This window comes from Coenobita brevimanus, chromosome 69 (genome assembly GCF_032717465.1).
Source record: "Coenobita brevimanus isolate Jiangsu-jjx chromosome 69, ASM3271746v2, whole genome shotgun sequence".
Lineage (NCBI taxonomy): Eukaryota > Metazoa > Arthropoda > Malacostraca > Decapoda > Coenobitidae > Coenobita > Coenobita brevimanus.
This window is the reverse complement of record NC_137022.1, coordinates 2,218,247-2,234,033: the sequence shown is the minus strand read 5'-3', so window position 1 is coordinate 2,234,033 and position 15,787 is coordinate 2,218,247. Positions and strand designations below refer to the sequence as shown.

Here is a 15,787-nt window from a genome sequence, read left to right as displayed (position 1 = left end):
CGTTGTTGAAGCATCACTGTCTGCTTAGGTACAAGAGTTCCACGGGTGAGGTTTTAATATTGTGACACAAGAGAAAAATTCACCATAACTAATTTCTAGCAATGCAGTGTGGTTAAATGAGCTTTGGTTAACGGGCTGCCTGATGGGCCATCCAAAGAATAATACTGAAGTGGACCAGGGCAGGGGAGAGGTAGAATTGCCTGTTGGACTGTGCTACAAATGACTGTGAGACAAGTCACACTAGAAGGTGGCAAGTGCACTGCTGCCTGAGAGATCTACAGGCTGCTGGATCTTTGTCTGGGGGGTTATGCTGAAACAGGAAAATATCTTAACCAGACTGGTTGTAGTACACTACCTTCTTGCAGGAAATACAGGAGTTCGTTGAGGATTAGTAAGTGGGGAAGTAAAGTGACCCAGGGGCCTGCCTGAAGGGATGTCTGATGGATTGTTTAAAGTAAAATTCTGAGATGAGTCACAGCAGGAAAGTTTACTGTGTGTGCTGATCATCTACCTCTCCTCTTCCTGCGGTCTGAGAGGAACCCCGGGTAATGTGCTGTAGCCTCATCCACTGGACAGTCATTTCCTTCAAATGAAAACTTGTGCCAGCAGCTGGTTAATTTACAGTACAATAATGGCATCTCCCTTTGATTTTGAGGGTGGCACCATTCCTGGCAGCTGCAGGATATACTATCAGTAGCTGTAGAAAATGCTGTGAAGAAAGGCTTGTGTGTTGTCAGTTTTCTTGGTGATGTGGTTATGTTTTGCATTTTGATTTAGAAATGCAGATCTGCTGTGGGGAGAGAAGGGAGGGAGGTGGAGTGTATTTGTCTTAAGAGTGCATGATCCACAGAAAAATGGTGACTGGTGCAGGTTTTCCTGTTTTCAGTTTTCTCACTCTCACATTAAATATAATTACTGGTGGTATAAGGTGAGCCAGAGAAAGGCCATAGGTTACGTGCTGTGGTTCAGATCCTAGGGGTGGCCGGGGTTTTCTCTGTTATATGTCATGCTGCCATGGATGTAGGATGATCTCCAATCCTAATCTGAACCACAGTTGCTCACCTGAGTAGCATTATGTGAGCAATAAACCCCCAAAACCTCACAGATTTAACCCTGTACAGGCACATCTGGCTTGGAGCACTTTAACCCACAAGAACACCAAACATCTATTTTTCTGTTCTATCAATGTAGTAGATGTTTCCTGGGTGATTTTTAAGCTCTTTAATATACTGAAGTCTTCTTCCATTTTATTCTTGCTACTTGCAGGTAGTCTTATTTAACTTGAGAGAGACTTCAACCTGGAGGGGATAAACATAGCCTACAATAACCCTTTAACTGCAAAAGATCTCCCCTAAATAGAATAAACTGCCTGATATAGGCAAGAATTAAATAAAAAGTCATGGGACTGAAAGCATTAATTCTTCAAAACTCGTGTTCCGATGAGCAAATAGCCTCCTCCACCGGACATGTTGATCTCTGGGTGTGTGCGCTGTGGCAGAACCTGGTAGTGCCGAAGCCAGGTCTCACTCAGCCGCATGTTGGTGCCGCCCAGGGACTTCACCTCCGCAAACAGTTCCATCAGTGGCTGCAACAGTATGGGTCAATGGTAAGAATATAACAAGTCCCTATATATCTCCAATTTCCTGAGGAAAACATTTCCATCGGTGGCTGCAACAGTATAGGTCAATGATAAGAATATACCAGGTCTGGATTGTATGGTGCCCCCTCCAAATTTGTAGGGGTTAAGTCAGAGATTCCCACGAAAACTGGTCATGATCCCAAAAAGGCTCTGCAGTAGCAATAAACCTATATGGTTGCCTGATAACTCTCTGCAGTGTTCCCAAACATCATCATACAATATAATGGAATTACTGAATTGGCACTTTTAATTCTATGACATCTGTATGAAGCTACATGGTGTTAAAAGGCATCATATTTTCCTTTCAATTTTTTGAGAGACCTGTATGAAGCCATATGGTGCTAAAAAGAACCATATTTTGCAATTAAAAATGGCAATCTGGTCATTCCTGTTCTGATTCGGTAGCTGATTGCCAACATGGTAATTCATTGTATCTTTTGGACTTGCCTACACAACACAGATACGGCACATGATGTCTGTCAATTAACCTTAAACGTGCTGTCCACCACCCTACATGCTCTCCTTTACCTTATCAAGCACTTTCACTTTCCCCCCCAAAGTTATCACTGTCTGTGACTTAGGAGCACTCTTAGCAAATGACACTGCTGCTGTCTTAGGACTCAAAATTTTCACAATAAGGTATAGAAAGAAAGAACACAAGCACACAGACATGGATCGGAGATCTTGGTGCATGTACAGCTGTACACAGCAGTGCCCACCATGTGACTTTGGCATGGAGCAGCCAGAGCAGGACAGACTAGGGGACAAGGAGTGCAAGTGATGAGGGAAAGCGTGGGACAGGCTGCGCAGTCAGGAACAATGCATTACATGGAACCCCACTGACACTTTCAAGCACTTCTCAGATGTTTACAAAGAATGACCGTCTGGTTGCAAATAACCAAACCCTGCAATTTGGGGCCAGATGAATATAGAGGGACTCCTGTATGTTGAATTACCTCAGATAATAGTTCATCTCTGGCTACAACAGAATGGTACAATCAAGAACACAAGTTTGCTTATCATTCCAACACATCTACTGCACAAAATCGGAGGCCACAACATCAGTGACATCATGTTTTATTTCAATTATTTTTACCAGAAAGTTTAGGAGTGGAGGTTCATGATCGGAATACTGACACTTTGAACAGCGAAAATGTTTTCTATAAGTTGATACACTTGTATTACAATAATCAACTGTATAACAAGCCTACAATATCTGACCCTTTTATTATAGCAAGACTGCAATCATAAATACTGGACTACTGGGGATGTAGTGGTAATGAAGTGTACTAACAGGGTTAAAAGTCTGGCTATTTCAGCATTCCACCACAACTACTTAGCACTTAGGGTACGCTCATCACTTAACTCCTTGATACAGAACATAATTTCAAAAAGCATCATCTTTTGTTTTCGATTCATTTAGAAAGGGTCCAACATGCTTGCATGCATCAGCCTTGGTTACCTAACAGTGGCTCTCCACACTGTTCAATCTCTGGCAGCCTCCCCAGACAGCCCCTTATCCCTGAAGTCATACTCTATGACCTTGTCCCAGGTCTTTTTTGGTCTGCCTCTTGTAACTATACCGCTGACGTTCCCACTTCTTACCTTCCGCAACCAACTGCCATCCTCTGTCCTCTGATGCCCAAACCAACTCAATCTACTGCTCCTCATCACAGAATCAATGCACTCCAGTCCCACTCTTCCTCTCAACTCTTCAATCGTAAACCTAGCCCCCCCCAGACCTCACATTCTATAAAAATGTGGAAACTCCCATCACTAGGATGTAAAAAAGTTAATACTTTACTATGGACTAACCTCCTTATATGGTGAGAATACAACAAAAGGCAGTCCTGGCTTGAGGAACTGTAACAGCTCTTTGGTTATACTGTTGGGATACTGCCGACATGCCACCACCAACCCCTCCACTCCTCCACCCAGTACTTCAGATGACACCTTCACATCCTCTAGCTGTGTCCTCACAAACTGCAAAAAAGAAGGGCACAGTTAATATAACAGTGCAATTTTTCTTGGCTCTTCCCCTGCAAGTTCTTGTTTCCACCAAACAATTTTATTCAGCTTCGGAGACTTTGCAAATTGGAAAGACTGGATACAGCCTTCATTAACCAGTTCATTACAAGAACATCTCCCAATGGCAGAATAATATCATTTGGTGCAACAAAAATAAAACAGAAAGTTTTCAAGCTTCAGCCATCAATATATTCTTAGATTATGGGACCCATGTTTCCTCAAAGGGAGGTACTGTGTTACCATCTGTACTACTGTACTGGCTGCTAAAGCTGATTACAGTAGGCCTACTTGAAAATAAATTATTCCTTATTTTAGTTATCACCAAGCATTTATGACTGCTGTAAGATTTCACACTGCCTGTATTCTAGGTGATACATTTTCATTAACTGCACCCACTTATCACAAACACTGCACAAGTTGGAATTACTTCCCATGCCCTTGTGGCAAATCACACATGGCCACTCTCCATTTTCACTGACAGTACCACCACCAGCCCTACATACCATCACTTTTGTTTTATCTGTGTTTACTTTTAAGCCCTTGTAGCCCATACCATCTCTCCACTTCCTAAATCTTTTCTCCACTTCCAACGGTCCCTTGTGGTGGACAGTACCCTGCCATGACAAGGTTCCTGGATGAATACTGCATTTGCATCTCTCCACCCAGTTAACAGGGGCACCACAGCAGGCTCCATATCATCCCACTATCTGATTTTATGGTTATCACCCAGCATTATATATAGTTTCTTGAGTTACAGGAAACAGTTATGCTTGTCACTCAATATAGAACCACCTGAAGTGGAAAGAAGTGTAATAAAAAGTGATGGGAAGCATGGGGAGAAGTAGGAAGAGAGGAGAGCAGACACATAAGTAGAATGAAAAAGGTGAAGGAAGAAGCAGGCAGCACAACATCAAGTGAGTGGATGATGGTTGCCACCACCTACCAACTCTCAAATGTACATGCTACAACAACCTTACCTCAGGCTTCTACAACCTGAAGGGGGAAGCATGGGACTGGCTGTTGCTTTTGACATTTTTGCAAACAAAAATCCTAGCAGGCAGTGGACATATTCCAATCATGAATCTGGTTACTTACTTTGCGTGGTCGTTTAGCTGGCTGCTGTTTATCCTCAGACTCCTGATGCCCCTCTTCAACATCCTTGTCACAGTTAGTAGCTTCATTTGTAGGGCCTTCTAGGTTCTCTGCTTCTGTGCACATTTCCGTAGCTGAAAGAAATAAAATAAGAACACATAATGTCACCTTTACTGGCACTAGATTCCTTTTGCAGTCATTCTATTCTATGGCAGCCACTGTTATGGTTGTTGTTGCTGTTGAGTAACTTTGGTCTGTTTGGTTAAGCAGACCCATCGACCACAGAGAAGCAACTGTCCCAGCAGGGCCGTCCTGTGTAGTGAACTGATGTTCCCTCATGGTGGACAACACCTTGCGACAGTGACGTGCAGGGAAAAGTGCGGAAGTTTGGTTCTGGGATGGATGCCACATTTGTGTCTCTCCACCCAGTTAACAGGGGCATCACAGCACACCGCCCTGTTATATGGTTATACGGTTATCATCCAGTGCTGTAAATGGTTTCCTGGATTACAGGAAACTAGTAGGGTTGTCACTCATTGAAAAGGCAACTGAGGTGGAAAAGAGGGCAATAAAAAGTGATGAAAGAAAGGGAGAAGCAGGAGGAGAGGACAGCTGACACAGAAACAGAATGATAAAAGTGACGTAGTGACTGCAAGTAATACTGGAGTTGGTTTGGTAGGTTTGCTGCATGATGTGTAATGATATCTTGTGAGGTTACTGCCAAATCATCAGCACAAGGCTCAACTAGTATATATGGAGAATGGGGGTCAGATGAGTAGGCTATGACTTCATGGGTGACTGTGGCTCGGTCACTTTGGTACTGGCTTCAGGTTTAATGGATGCTGTGGAGAGCTTAAATCCACAACTACCAATGAATCTGCATACTATACACGTGTAAACTAAACCCCATCTGCAACGATCAAATAACCAAACCTACACCATACCACTGTCTATCATCACTGTCTTCTGGATATCATTTGTGTATTATATGGCCTACCCTCCACCTAACCCCCCGTGGCTCTACTCTTTTATGGATTCATGGTTGGGGGTGTGGAAAAGTTTTTTATGTATTAATTCTTCAGAACATCTTCCAGAATTTATCTGCAGTGTCCATAATGTTTTATTCAGTTGTGCTACGAATGAGTTTTGATTAACTTGTTAATGGTACTAGTGAGAAGTTAGTCTTGTTTCTGTTTGGACTGGTTATTTATTCTAGCCTATTTCTTTGTCTCATAAGTTATTTCACTCGAAGAGTTGCCTGACTTGGTCACAAAGAATGAAGGAGATGTTACAAATCTGCTAGAGTCAGAAATGGTTTCGTAAATGGCCGGGCAAGTGTGAGTGTTAAATGTTTACAGTGCCAGTGCAAGAGTGTAAACTATCCTTAGCTGGCCTACTGCATATGTTATACTCCATTTTTTTTTACTGAGGCGAAGATGGACTTCACAGGTTGATGATGAATGGCTGAATGCAACATGTCCAAAAAATACTTACCTACCCAAATTTCCCCCTCAGATATTTGTTGTCAGTTAATAATGCTAGATTATGAAGTAATGTTGCATTCAGCCAATAATCACCAACCTGTCAAGTGCATCTTCGCCTCAATAAAAAAAACTGAATATAGTTTACTGGCCTTGGAAATAATGAGATTAATACTAACTGCATCCCAGCAATACTTACTGTTTACATCCATTTCTTCAGCTTCAGGTCCATTTGCCTTTTTTTCTGCTCTTGCTATTTCTGGCAGCTTTGTGTAGTTAATAAATGACAATACTTCCAATTCTTGTGTTGTGAAGTTCATTAAATCAACTGCTTCTCTGAAAGACAAAATGAAAGCGTAATGAGAGAGAGATCATCATCATCATCATCAATATCCTAACACAACTTTTCACTTTCACACGAGGTACAGGGAACCAAAGCGTGATTCTGCTTTCAGTAGCGACATGCATCTAAAGAAAACACAAACATCAGCATCATTCACACCGCCATAAACCCCTGTACCATGTTAGAACTGGCTCCTGGAAAGCAAAGTTATGGTCAAGTGAGAGTTTGCCTCCTAACATTTCACCTCTTCTGCTTTTCACTTTCATCTGCTGGCTACTGTTCCTAAGCTGAGAGAGGCTTGTTATATTTTTCTGCCAAGAGATGATTCTCTCTCTATGATATGTCGGGAAAGTAAGTGACAGACATGCCCTAAACTGAACTACACATACTGGAATATTATACCGGTAACTTTTGTCCCTGACTTGTGCAGTTCCCCATTCCACTCTCTTTTGCATGCCACCTACACTACAGGAAGTTTAACACAGCTTGCAAAGCAGCTACAGGGGAGTGGAGTCTCCCCATCCCTATGCTGACAAACATAGTATCATCATCGTCATTCTTTTTCCTACCTAAGGATGAGGTGAGACAGGATACAAAAATCAGCGAAGAGACAGACTAAAGTGGAAGAACTACCAACAGTAAGTCTAAATGATGCTCATTCATACAACATTCAAGCTTCTTAATTTTACAGTGCCAAACTGCCTAAAAGTACTGAGAAAGCACTCTACTTAGCAGCAGTTCAACTCAGTTCATAATCTAAATACCATGAGGTGTGGTGAGAATTCACAAAAAGACTCATAAAGGATCAAACACAATAGTAAAGGTTTCCATAGTCAAATGCAGCACTGTTAAGTCTCCTATTATCATTAAAATCATAATATCCAAATATTTCCAATTCCCATGGGGTGGATAAGATCCAGAAACAAGTACAGTACATAAAAACAATACAAAAAGGAGACCTATAAACTGAGTGCCTCATTTTCCAAGCAGTGTAATGGTTGTTGTTGATGTTCCTGAATAACCTCAGTCTGTTTGGTTAAGCAGACCCATCGACTGTTGGGACATGAGAGAGGTGGGTGTGGGCTGGAGGGGGGGGAAGTGAAATGATGGGGGACAGGGCGACATGGAGGTGATTAGTTCGTGGTCACCTCTTATGGGATTAAGGCATCTGGCAATAGATAAATAGACAGACAGATCTTCTTTCAGTGAAGAAAGGTTACCACTAACTTTAAAATTATGCAACTCTGGGTAAAGCAACTTTAAATGGGGTCTAAGCATAAAGCTGGTCTTTGTTTTATGTATGCATATGTTCAAGGGGTACTGGTTACTGCGTCTTTTTCAATGCAGCGTGCAGAGGCATCTCAAAATGGAGACCTTGAATTGGCCTTTTCTTTGTTCGCTATTCTTTGGGAAGAAGAAATTTTGCAGTGTCTCAGCCTTGAGATCTTTTTTGTGAAAAGAATAAACATGAGAAAGGGCACTTCTGACAGCCACACCCTCCCCTGCAGTACTCTATGAGGTAAGAAATACAGTAAATGTTTACAAGGGGAGGAGGCAGATCCCAGGGGTCATACCATAGCTAATACCTGTTGTAGGTGGAGGTCTACACTGAAAAAAAAAAAAGGGGGGGGGAGGGGGGGAAGGAGGCATGGATACCAGCACTCTTCATGCCCCACGTCCCTCTCACCATGGGGGACGGAAGAATCCCACCCCGCCTGAAACCTGGTCTGGGTGTAGGTCTACTACAATGTAAAAATCCCCACCTCTTCCCTCCCCCCAAAAAAAAAAGCCCATGCACACTGACAATGCCTGCGGCCCTACCATGGGGACAGTCCTTGGAAGTCCCACCCTGCCTACAACCTGATTCAGATGGAGGTCTACCACTGCAAAATTTCAGACCTAAATAAAAACTATGATGTTCCCCCCTCCAGGTGCCACATCACTTAGGAAGCACATGAGTCCCACCCTACCCAAAACTTGAACCACTGGAGGTCTATTATTGTGCAAAATTTCAAGTTCATGGTCAGAGAATTATGGCTGCGTATACCTTTGTTTTCCAGGACACACAGGGTGTTTCCCCCTCCTGAAAGGGTGATCCTTGGGATCCCACCTTGCCTACATTCTGCTCCAGCAGTTCTTATGTACAAAATTTTGTTTTCCTGGGTAAAACATCCCCCAAATAGGACCTTTCAAAAAGGTACAGTGCAAAACTTCATTGGACTACATGACACTGTTAGGGACACTGGCTGTATTTGGCCATTCTTGTGGATGCAGCAAGAAGATATCCTCAGACTGATGGGGTTAAACATACCTCTGTGGGTGGTTGCCATGGTAAACCTGAACAAGGTGCCCGGTGGTGCCCATAGAGTGCAACATGGCTGCTGTCACTAAACCCTGTGTGCCTGATTCAAATACTGCAAACTTCCCACCGGGCTGTACATTGCAGTGGCACAGCAGCTGTGACAAGGAGTCTAGCCTTAGATTTCTGAAAAGAAAAAAGTAAAATGAAAGTAAATAAAATACAGTAATTTTCGTTTACCCAATAATTCTTTACGTGACATACATCAGTATCCAACAATGCAAAAAATTAGGCTGAATTAAATCAATATTCAATTCTAACTGCATTAAATGGCAGCATGAATGGAAACTGAACTTTTCAAATCGCCTGCCACTCCCAACAACATCCCCACCAACTACAACACCCGCCACAATAAAGGCTGCTGCCCACTCCATCTCAGCCACATAAAGTATGCTGTTCGGTGTTTTAGTGAGTTATTTTGTGGTAAGTGGGGGTGCTCACCATCTACTCACTCGATGTAGTGCTGCTGTCAGGTGTCTGCCCTTTTCTCTCCTCCATCCTTCTTTCCTTCCATCCTCTTCTGTCTTTCTTTCCTTCATTCTTTCCTTGTCCTTCTGCCTACGGGTAACTTTACACTCCCTCGTCTGTCTTTCTTTCCTTCATTCTTTCCTCTTCCTTCTGCCTGTGGGTGACTCTACACTGAGTGACATGCCAAATGGTTTCCTGTACACCAGGAAACCATTTATTACGCTGGGTGGTAACCATATAGCCAAATTTTGGCGCCTGGTGGTTTAGTGGGTAATTATTGTGCTCCAATCGGACTGAGCCGGTGAAGGTTTATATCCAAGGGATGGTTGGGGTTTATTGCTCATGTAATGCCACTCAAGCATGTGTGAGGCTGGTCACTCTCATCGTAAATGTCAGGACCAACTGCCTAGCCCCGGGCTCCCACGCTCCTCATGGGGCAATGTAGGATTGGATGACGGATGGATGGATGTTCGTAACGGAGGTTGTGACTTTTGTTGCTGTAAAAAGGCTTTTACAGAGGCTTATATTGTTTGTCTCATCACCAGCACCCATCCACACATTCCTAGTCCACACAAGATGTACGCCACTGACCAGAAAGGAATAATAAAAAAAATCTTCTACTACAGAATGGTGAGTATACAGCTGCTGTATATTTTATTGTAAAAATATTGTATTGTACTACTTCTTTTATTTACTGCATTATTGCATGTTTGTATTTTCATCATGAATTACTGTACATACAGTATACTGCATGTACACTCGCACCAAAAAGTATCGGTGCACACTTGACCCAAAGCAATCTGAGACACCAGACAATGGCTACTGGAAACTGAACAACGATTTTTTCCCTCATGCTGATAAACTTTCTCTCTCAAGGATGCTATACATGGATTGTTTGTGATATTTTCTCGTCCGTATTGTTATTATATGTATAGCAAAATGATTACAAATAAATCTTACCAAGCATTCATGAGCTATACTGATCATTTCAGGTATCACTGTGCCCTACCTGCGCGATACTTTTTGGTGTGACTATACAGTACAGTAAGACTAAACAATATGTTGTAAAAATGACTTTTAATCAGGAAAACTATTATGGGTTGTTTTTCTAAGTTAACATATAACCATATTATGGCGCCTGGTGGTTTAGTGGGTAATTAAGGTGCTCCAATCGGGTTGAGCCTGTGTAGGTTTATTTCCATGGGATAGTTTGGATTTATTGTTCACGTAATGCCGCTCAGTGATGAGTAAGGCTGGTCACTCATTTTAAATGTCAGGACCAACTTGCCCGGCCCTGGGTTCTTATGCTCCTCAAGGGGTGGCATTGGATTGGATGACGGATATATGGATGGATATACTGTTACTCAGTACAGTACCTGTATTGGGTTTTAAAGGGGTTATACTCACTGTATGTGGTAGGTGGGGGGCACTCACCATCAACCCACTCAATGTAGTGCTGCTCTCGGGTGTCTGTCCTGTCCTCTCCTCCATCCTTCTTTCCTTCCATCTTCTTCTGTCTTTCTTTCCTTCATTCTTTCCTCGTCTTTTTGCCTGCGGGTGACTTTACACTCCCTCTTCTGTCTTTCATTCCTTCATTCTTTCCTCTTCCTTCTGCCTGTGGGTGACTCTACAGTACACTGAGTGACAAGCCAAATGGTTTCCTGTACACCAGGAAACCATTTACTACGCTGGGTGGTAACTATATAGCCAAATTTTGGCGCCTGGTGGTTTAGTGGGTAATTATTGTGCTCCAACTGGATTGAGCCGGTGAAGGTTTATATCCAAGGGGTGATTGGGCTTTATTGCTCAAGTAATGCCACTTAGGGATGAGTGAGGTTGGTCACTCTTATCTTAAATGTCAGGACCAACTGCCTAGCCCCAGGCTCCTAAGCTCCTTATGGGGCAATGTAGGATTGGATGATGGATGGATGGATATACTCCCTGTAAAGAGTTTTGAGGGTAGGTAGTACAGCATTATCTATCTAAATGCATTATCCAACAGGGTCTTGGCTGATTTACAATATATAAATGGGGGATTATTATACAGACAGTGCTGCATTTGACATATGACAAGCTATGTTCTTGTGTCAGGGACAAAAGTTCGTCAGCTATTTCACTGCATCTACTTCACACTTCGGGAATGTCTACCACTTTCCTCCCTTATGCATCATATCAGAGAATCATCTACGTGCAGGGAAACACATCAAGCCTCTCTTGGCTTAGGAATACGAAAAGTAGAACTGATAAAATTAAGCATATTTTTGTCACCAACTGTACATGGGTCAGCAATGTTCACCTGCTGGCTGCTTCCCAGGCCACAAGATCTTCTACAGCACTTCAGTTGAGTCCTCTAACCATATTTCTTCAAAGGGTCCCATCCCACATTTTCCTTAATCTGGCTACAGGGGCTCTCTTTTCCACCTTCAGATCCATACAGCACTTCACTGTATGGTAGGCTAATTAAAAGGCAGCCAAACCGACAGTGATGATATCGTATCATTCGCATCATTTATAAAGGCTCCAACATACTTGCATGTGTTGGCCCTGGTCTACTAACTGTAACTCTCCACGCTGCTCAATCACTAGCAGCCTCCCTATTCAGATCCTTATTCCTGAGGTCACATTCCATGACCTCATTCCAGGTCTTTTTCAGACTGCCTCTAACAACCCTACCCCCGACGTTTACACTTCTAACTTCCTGCACCCAACTATCATCCTCTATCCTTTATGCATGCCCACTCATCAGAACACCAATACACTCCAGTTCCATCATTCCTCTCAATTTTTCAATAGTACACCTAGCCTCCCCCATCGCCCCCAGGCCTCACATTCAAGGACGCTCTACACATCATTTAGTCAGTAACTTCTGTACATTAAAGCGTACGAATATCCTCTTTGCTCACTGCCCAGGCCTCACTGCCGTGTAGCATTACATGCCAAACATATACTGCATACAGTGTTCCCTGGAGAGCCCTTTCAATGTCAGGTGAGGCAACAGCTTCCTGAACTTCCTCCAATCACTACTTACCCTAGCCACAGAGCCAGCTCCAGCCCCAACTCCAGCACATAAAATGTCCCCCAAATAACAAAATTCTTCCATACACTCAAGAGACTCACCAGCAAAATCAGTTCTTCCACCTGACGATCTCTCTATCATCTATCCGACAAGCCAACCCATGAAATCAGTATTTTCTTATAGTTACTTCTAATACCAAGACATCTCTCATGCACCCACTTATCACAAATACCGCACAAGATGGAGTTACTTCCCATATCCTTGTGGCAAATTCACACAGTCACTCTCCCTCTGCTTTGACAGTGATGCCTCCTGTCCTAGATTTCATCAATTTTGTTTTATACACATTTACTCTCAAACCCTTGTGCCCCATTCCATCGTTCCACCTCCTGTATCTTTCCTCTGCCTCCCTTTCATTTCTCTGCAATCAACATCAAGTCAAACCATCAGCATACAACATCTCCCATGAAAGTCCATTTCTGAAATCAGGTGTGAGAGCTTTAAGCATCACGACAAACAATAAAGGGCTCAACACTGACCCCTGGTGCACGCCAACATTCACGGAAAACTCATCACTCAAATCTTCATTCACTCTCATCTGGAAGCAGGCACCTACATACACGGCCATAACCACTCCAACCAGCCACTCCTTGATTCCACGCTTTTTCAGTGCCCACTTCACCACCTCCCTAGGGACTTTGTCAAAGGCCTTCTCCAAATAAAAAAAAACAAAGTGCAGATCCCTTTTCGGATCAATACAGTAAAACCTCGATATAACGGACTTAGTAGACCGGAATTCACTTTTATCAGACTTGAGGAGCTACCAGACAAAATTCCTATATGTTGAAAAAAGTCCGATAAAGCCAGAGGCAGTCCGGACTGTCTGACCACTTCAGCTATGTTCACCACAATAAGGTAAATAAAAAACATGTTTATCAGCGAAGAGTACCATATTATTATATATATTTTACCATTTGCTTATTGTAGCCAGTATATAATAAGTACAGTACAGCAATGGTAGTGAAAACAATTTAAAAACCATTGCTGCAATTCAGACTAATGTCTGATATATTGGAAAAGTCCGGATTAACAGGAAGAAGTCTGGATGTTGCTTTTATCGGAATTCCGCTTTTTTCGGAATGGCTTTGGCCCCATTTAGTCCATTATAGTGAGGTCTTACTGTAATATCTTACATATTACCATTCAAAATCATACTCACGCAATTTTTAGTGGGTCCTGTGTGTAATACATAGTATTCAGCAGACGTATTGAAGGCTTGTGAATGGTGATTAGTTCTCCGTACTTCTTTTGTTTCTTATTAATGTACTTTTCTTGAGAATACACAGTTTTCTCTTTGAATGTTGAGCTGTTTTCAGTGATTTTCTGGATCACCTGGAAAAAAAAAAAAAAAAAAAAAACATTACATAATCATTTTCCTTAAGGAGTACCTGGAAAATGTTTTGTATTTAATGGCAGAATACAGCAGCTTAGGCTACTGTATGAGATTATAATTTACTCTGAAACCATCCTTTTCATTTTACTCTCAATGTCTGACAATTTAGAGTTTACAATAGATACCTCAAACTAGAAGGTAGATACTGTGGGAACAAAGGTCAGGATGATGATGATGATGATGATGATGAAAATGATGTTGATGATGATGATGATGATAACATTGTAATTGAGGAAAGGGCTATAGTACATGACTGAAATGTGGTAGAGAGGTGGCCTGCGGTCCTACTGGACCCAGGTTCAAATCCCCGCTGGGGCAGGGAACAGTTTAATTATTTGAATTTCATACAAAGCAGACTTTACCGATCTACCAGAAGACCCGCTGACATGTCATAAAAATACCCCCACTAATACCAATACACCAGTCCCGTATGAGACAGCCCTAGCATGTATTCAGTACGGATGGTGGGTGTTAGCGCCGAAGTGGAGACACGCAGAAGTGTATGGTATCTAGGAGGACCACTGGGCCTTGATAGCAGGCTGTGAAGCCTATGCCCAGAGTCGAGCACATAAAAAAAAAAATCCAGTATTCAACCACAGCACACAGATAAGATGCCAATGAAAGTCTTGGAATGTAAGACTGACAGTACTGTTAGAAGCAAGGAACTGATACTGGATGTTGTAAGGAAGAGTGGAAATGTACTAACATGTTCAAAGGTTCACTGCCACTTTTCTGCTGGCTGAGCTAATGTGTTCTGTGAAATATTATTAGGTGATAGCAATATGAACTTATGAAGCATTCAACAATAGTATGAGAAGGAAGAATATTCTCACATGTTCTGAGAGGAATAAGAAACAAGGTAGGCAGGATAAAATGCTGGTGCAGGACTGTCAGCAAATTTTTGCTCATGATCGTACACAACTACGAGAATGGAGAAAGAGGGGTGACAAAGTGCGAGAGGCACAACTGGACATGGCAGCAGAAAGCAGTTGTGTCAATGCCAACTCTGGTTGAAGTGGTTTCCTGGAGAAACTAAGATATCAAAGATCATCATCATTATTATCTAATCCTGTGTTTCCCCATGAGGAATGTAGAAGCCCGGTGGTGGGCAAGTTGGTCCTGACATTTAATATGAAAGTGACCAGCCTAACACATCCCTGAGTGCATTATGTGAGGAATAAACCACAACCATCCCTTGGATATAAACCTACACAGACTCAATCTGGTTGGAGCACCTTAACTACCCACTAAACCATCCAGGCACCATAATTTGGTTATATGGTTACCACCCAGCGTAGTAAATGGTATCCCAGTGTACAGGAAACCATTTGGCTTGTCACTCAGTGCAGAGTCACCCATGGACATAGAGAAGAGGAGAGGGAGATAATAATGATAAATCATGCATCTATCACATCTGTCATCACACAAAGTCACCAAGAAAATAATCTACTGTAACAGAACTGTGTAGTCATGAGGCATACTTTTTGCTCACCCCTTACCCCCACCCTTTGATGGAAAGATGTCCTAATCAAGGTCTCACAATGAACAAAGATCTGTTGCCCAGTGTTAAGGTGGTTGTTCAATGCTTTGTTAAACTGCACATGGAACACCTGAAGATGGTAATGTTACTTGTACAGTGTGGAAAGGCTTTGAAATAGACCTTCGTTCAATGTGAAACTCTGGCTAAGACTTCCTTTCAGCTAGAGTGAGCAGAAATTTTGGCTCATCACTGTACATTCCCACTAACAACAAATTTGAATGTGACATCCCTTGTGCAGGAAAATAATTATTGTTGGTGAGCATTGCTGGCCAAGAGCAGTGTGACATAAGAGGGCTGCTGGTGATATGGCCACTGCTGGTATCCTCTTTGGGAACTGATGGACTCTGGGTACAGATTTTTTTTTTTTT

At 42.5% G+C, this 15,787-nt stretch overlaps 1 protein-coding gene across 1 annotated transcript in view; it reads right to left on the bottom strand.

Annotated features, from left to right (window-relative positions):
* Positions 1-1,116: 1,116 nt before the first annotated feature.
* LOC145406035 (uncharacterized) overlaps positions 1,117-15,787 on the bottom strand; it is a 168,897-nt gene continuing 154,226 nt past the window's right edge. The window contains exons 19-24 of the mRNA XM_080277222.1: positions 13,646-13,818; positions 8,895-9,068; positions 6,440-6,576; positions 4,763-4,893; positions 3,455-3,622; positions 1,117-1,585 (exon numbers count right to left, since the gene is read on the bottom strand). Coding sequence (XP_080133348.1) covers positions 1,415-1,585; positions 3,455-3,622; positions 4,763-4,893; positions 6,440-6,576; positions 8,895-9,068; positions 13,646-13,818 — 954 coding nt within the window. The 3' untranslated portion in view covers positions 1,117-1,414. The remainder of the gene's footprint in view (positions 1,586-3,454; positions 3,623-4,762; positions 4,894-6,439; positions 6,577-8,894; positions 9,069-13,645; positions 13,819-15,787) is intronic.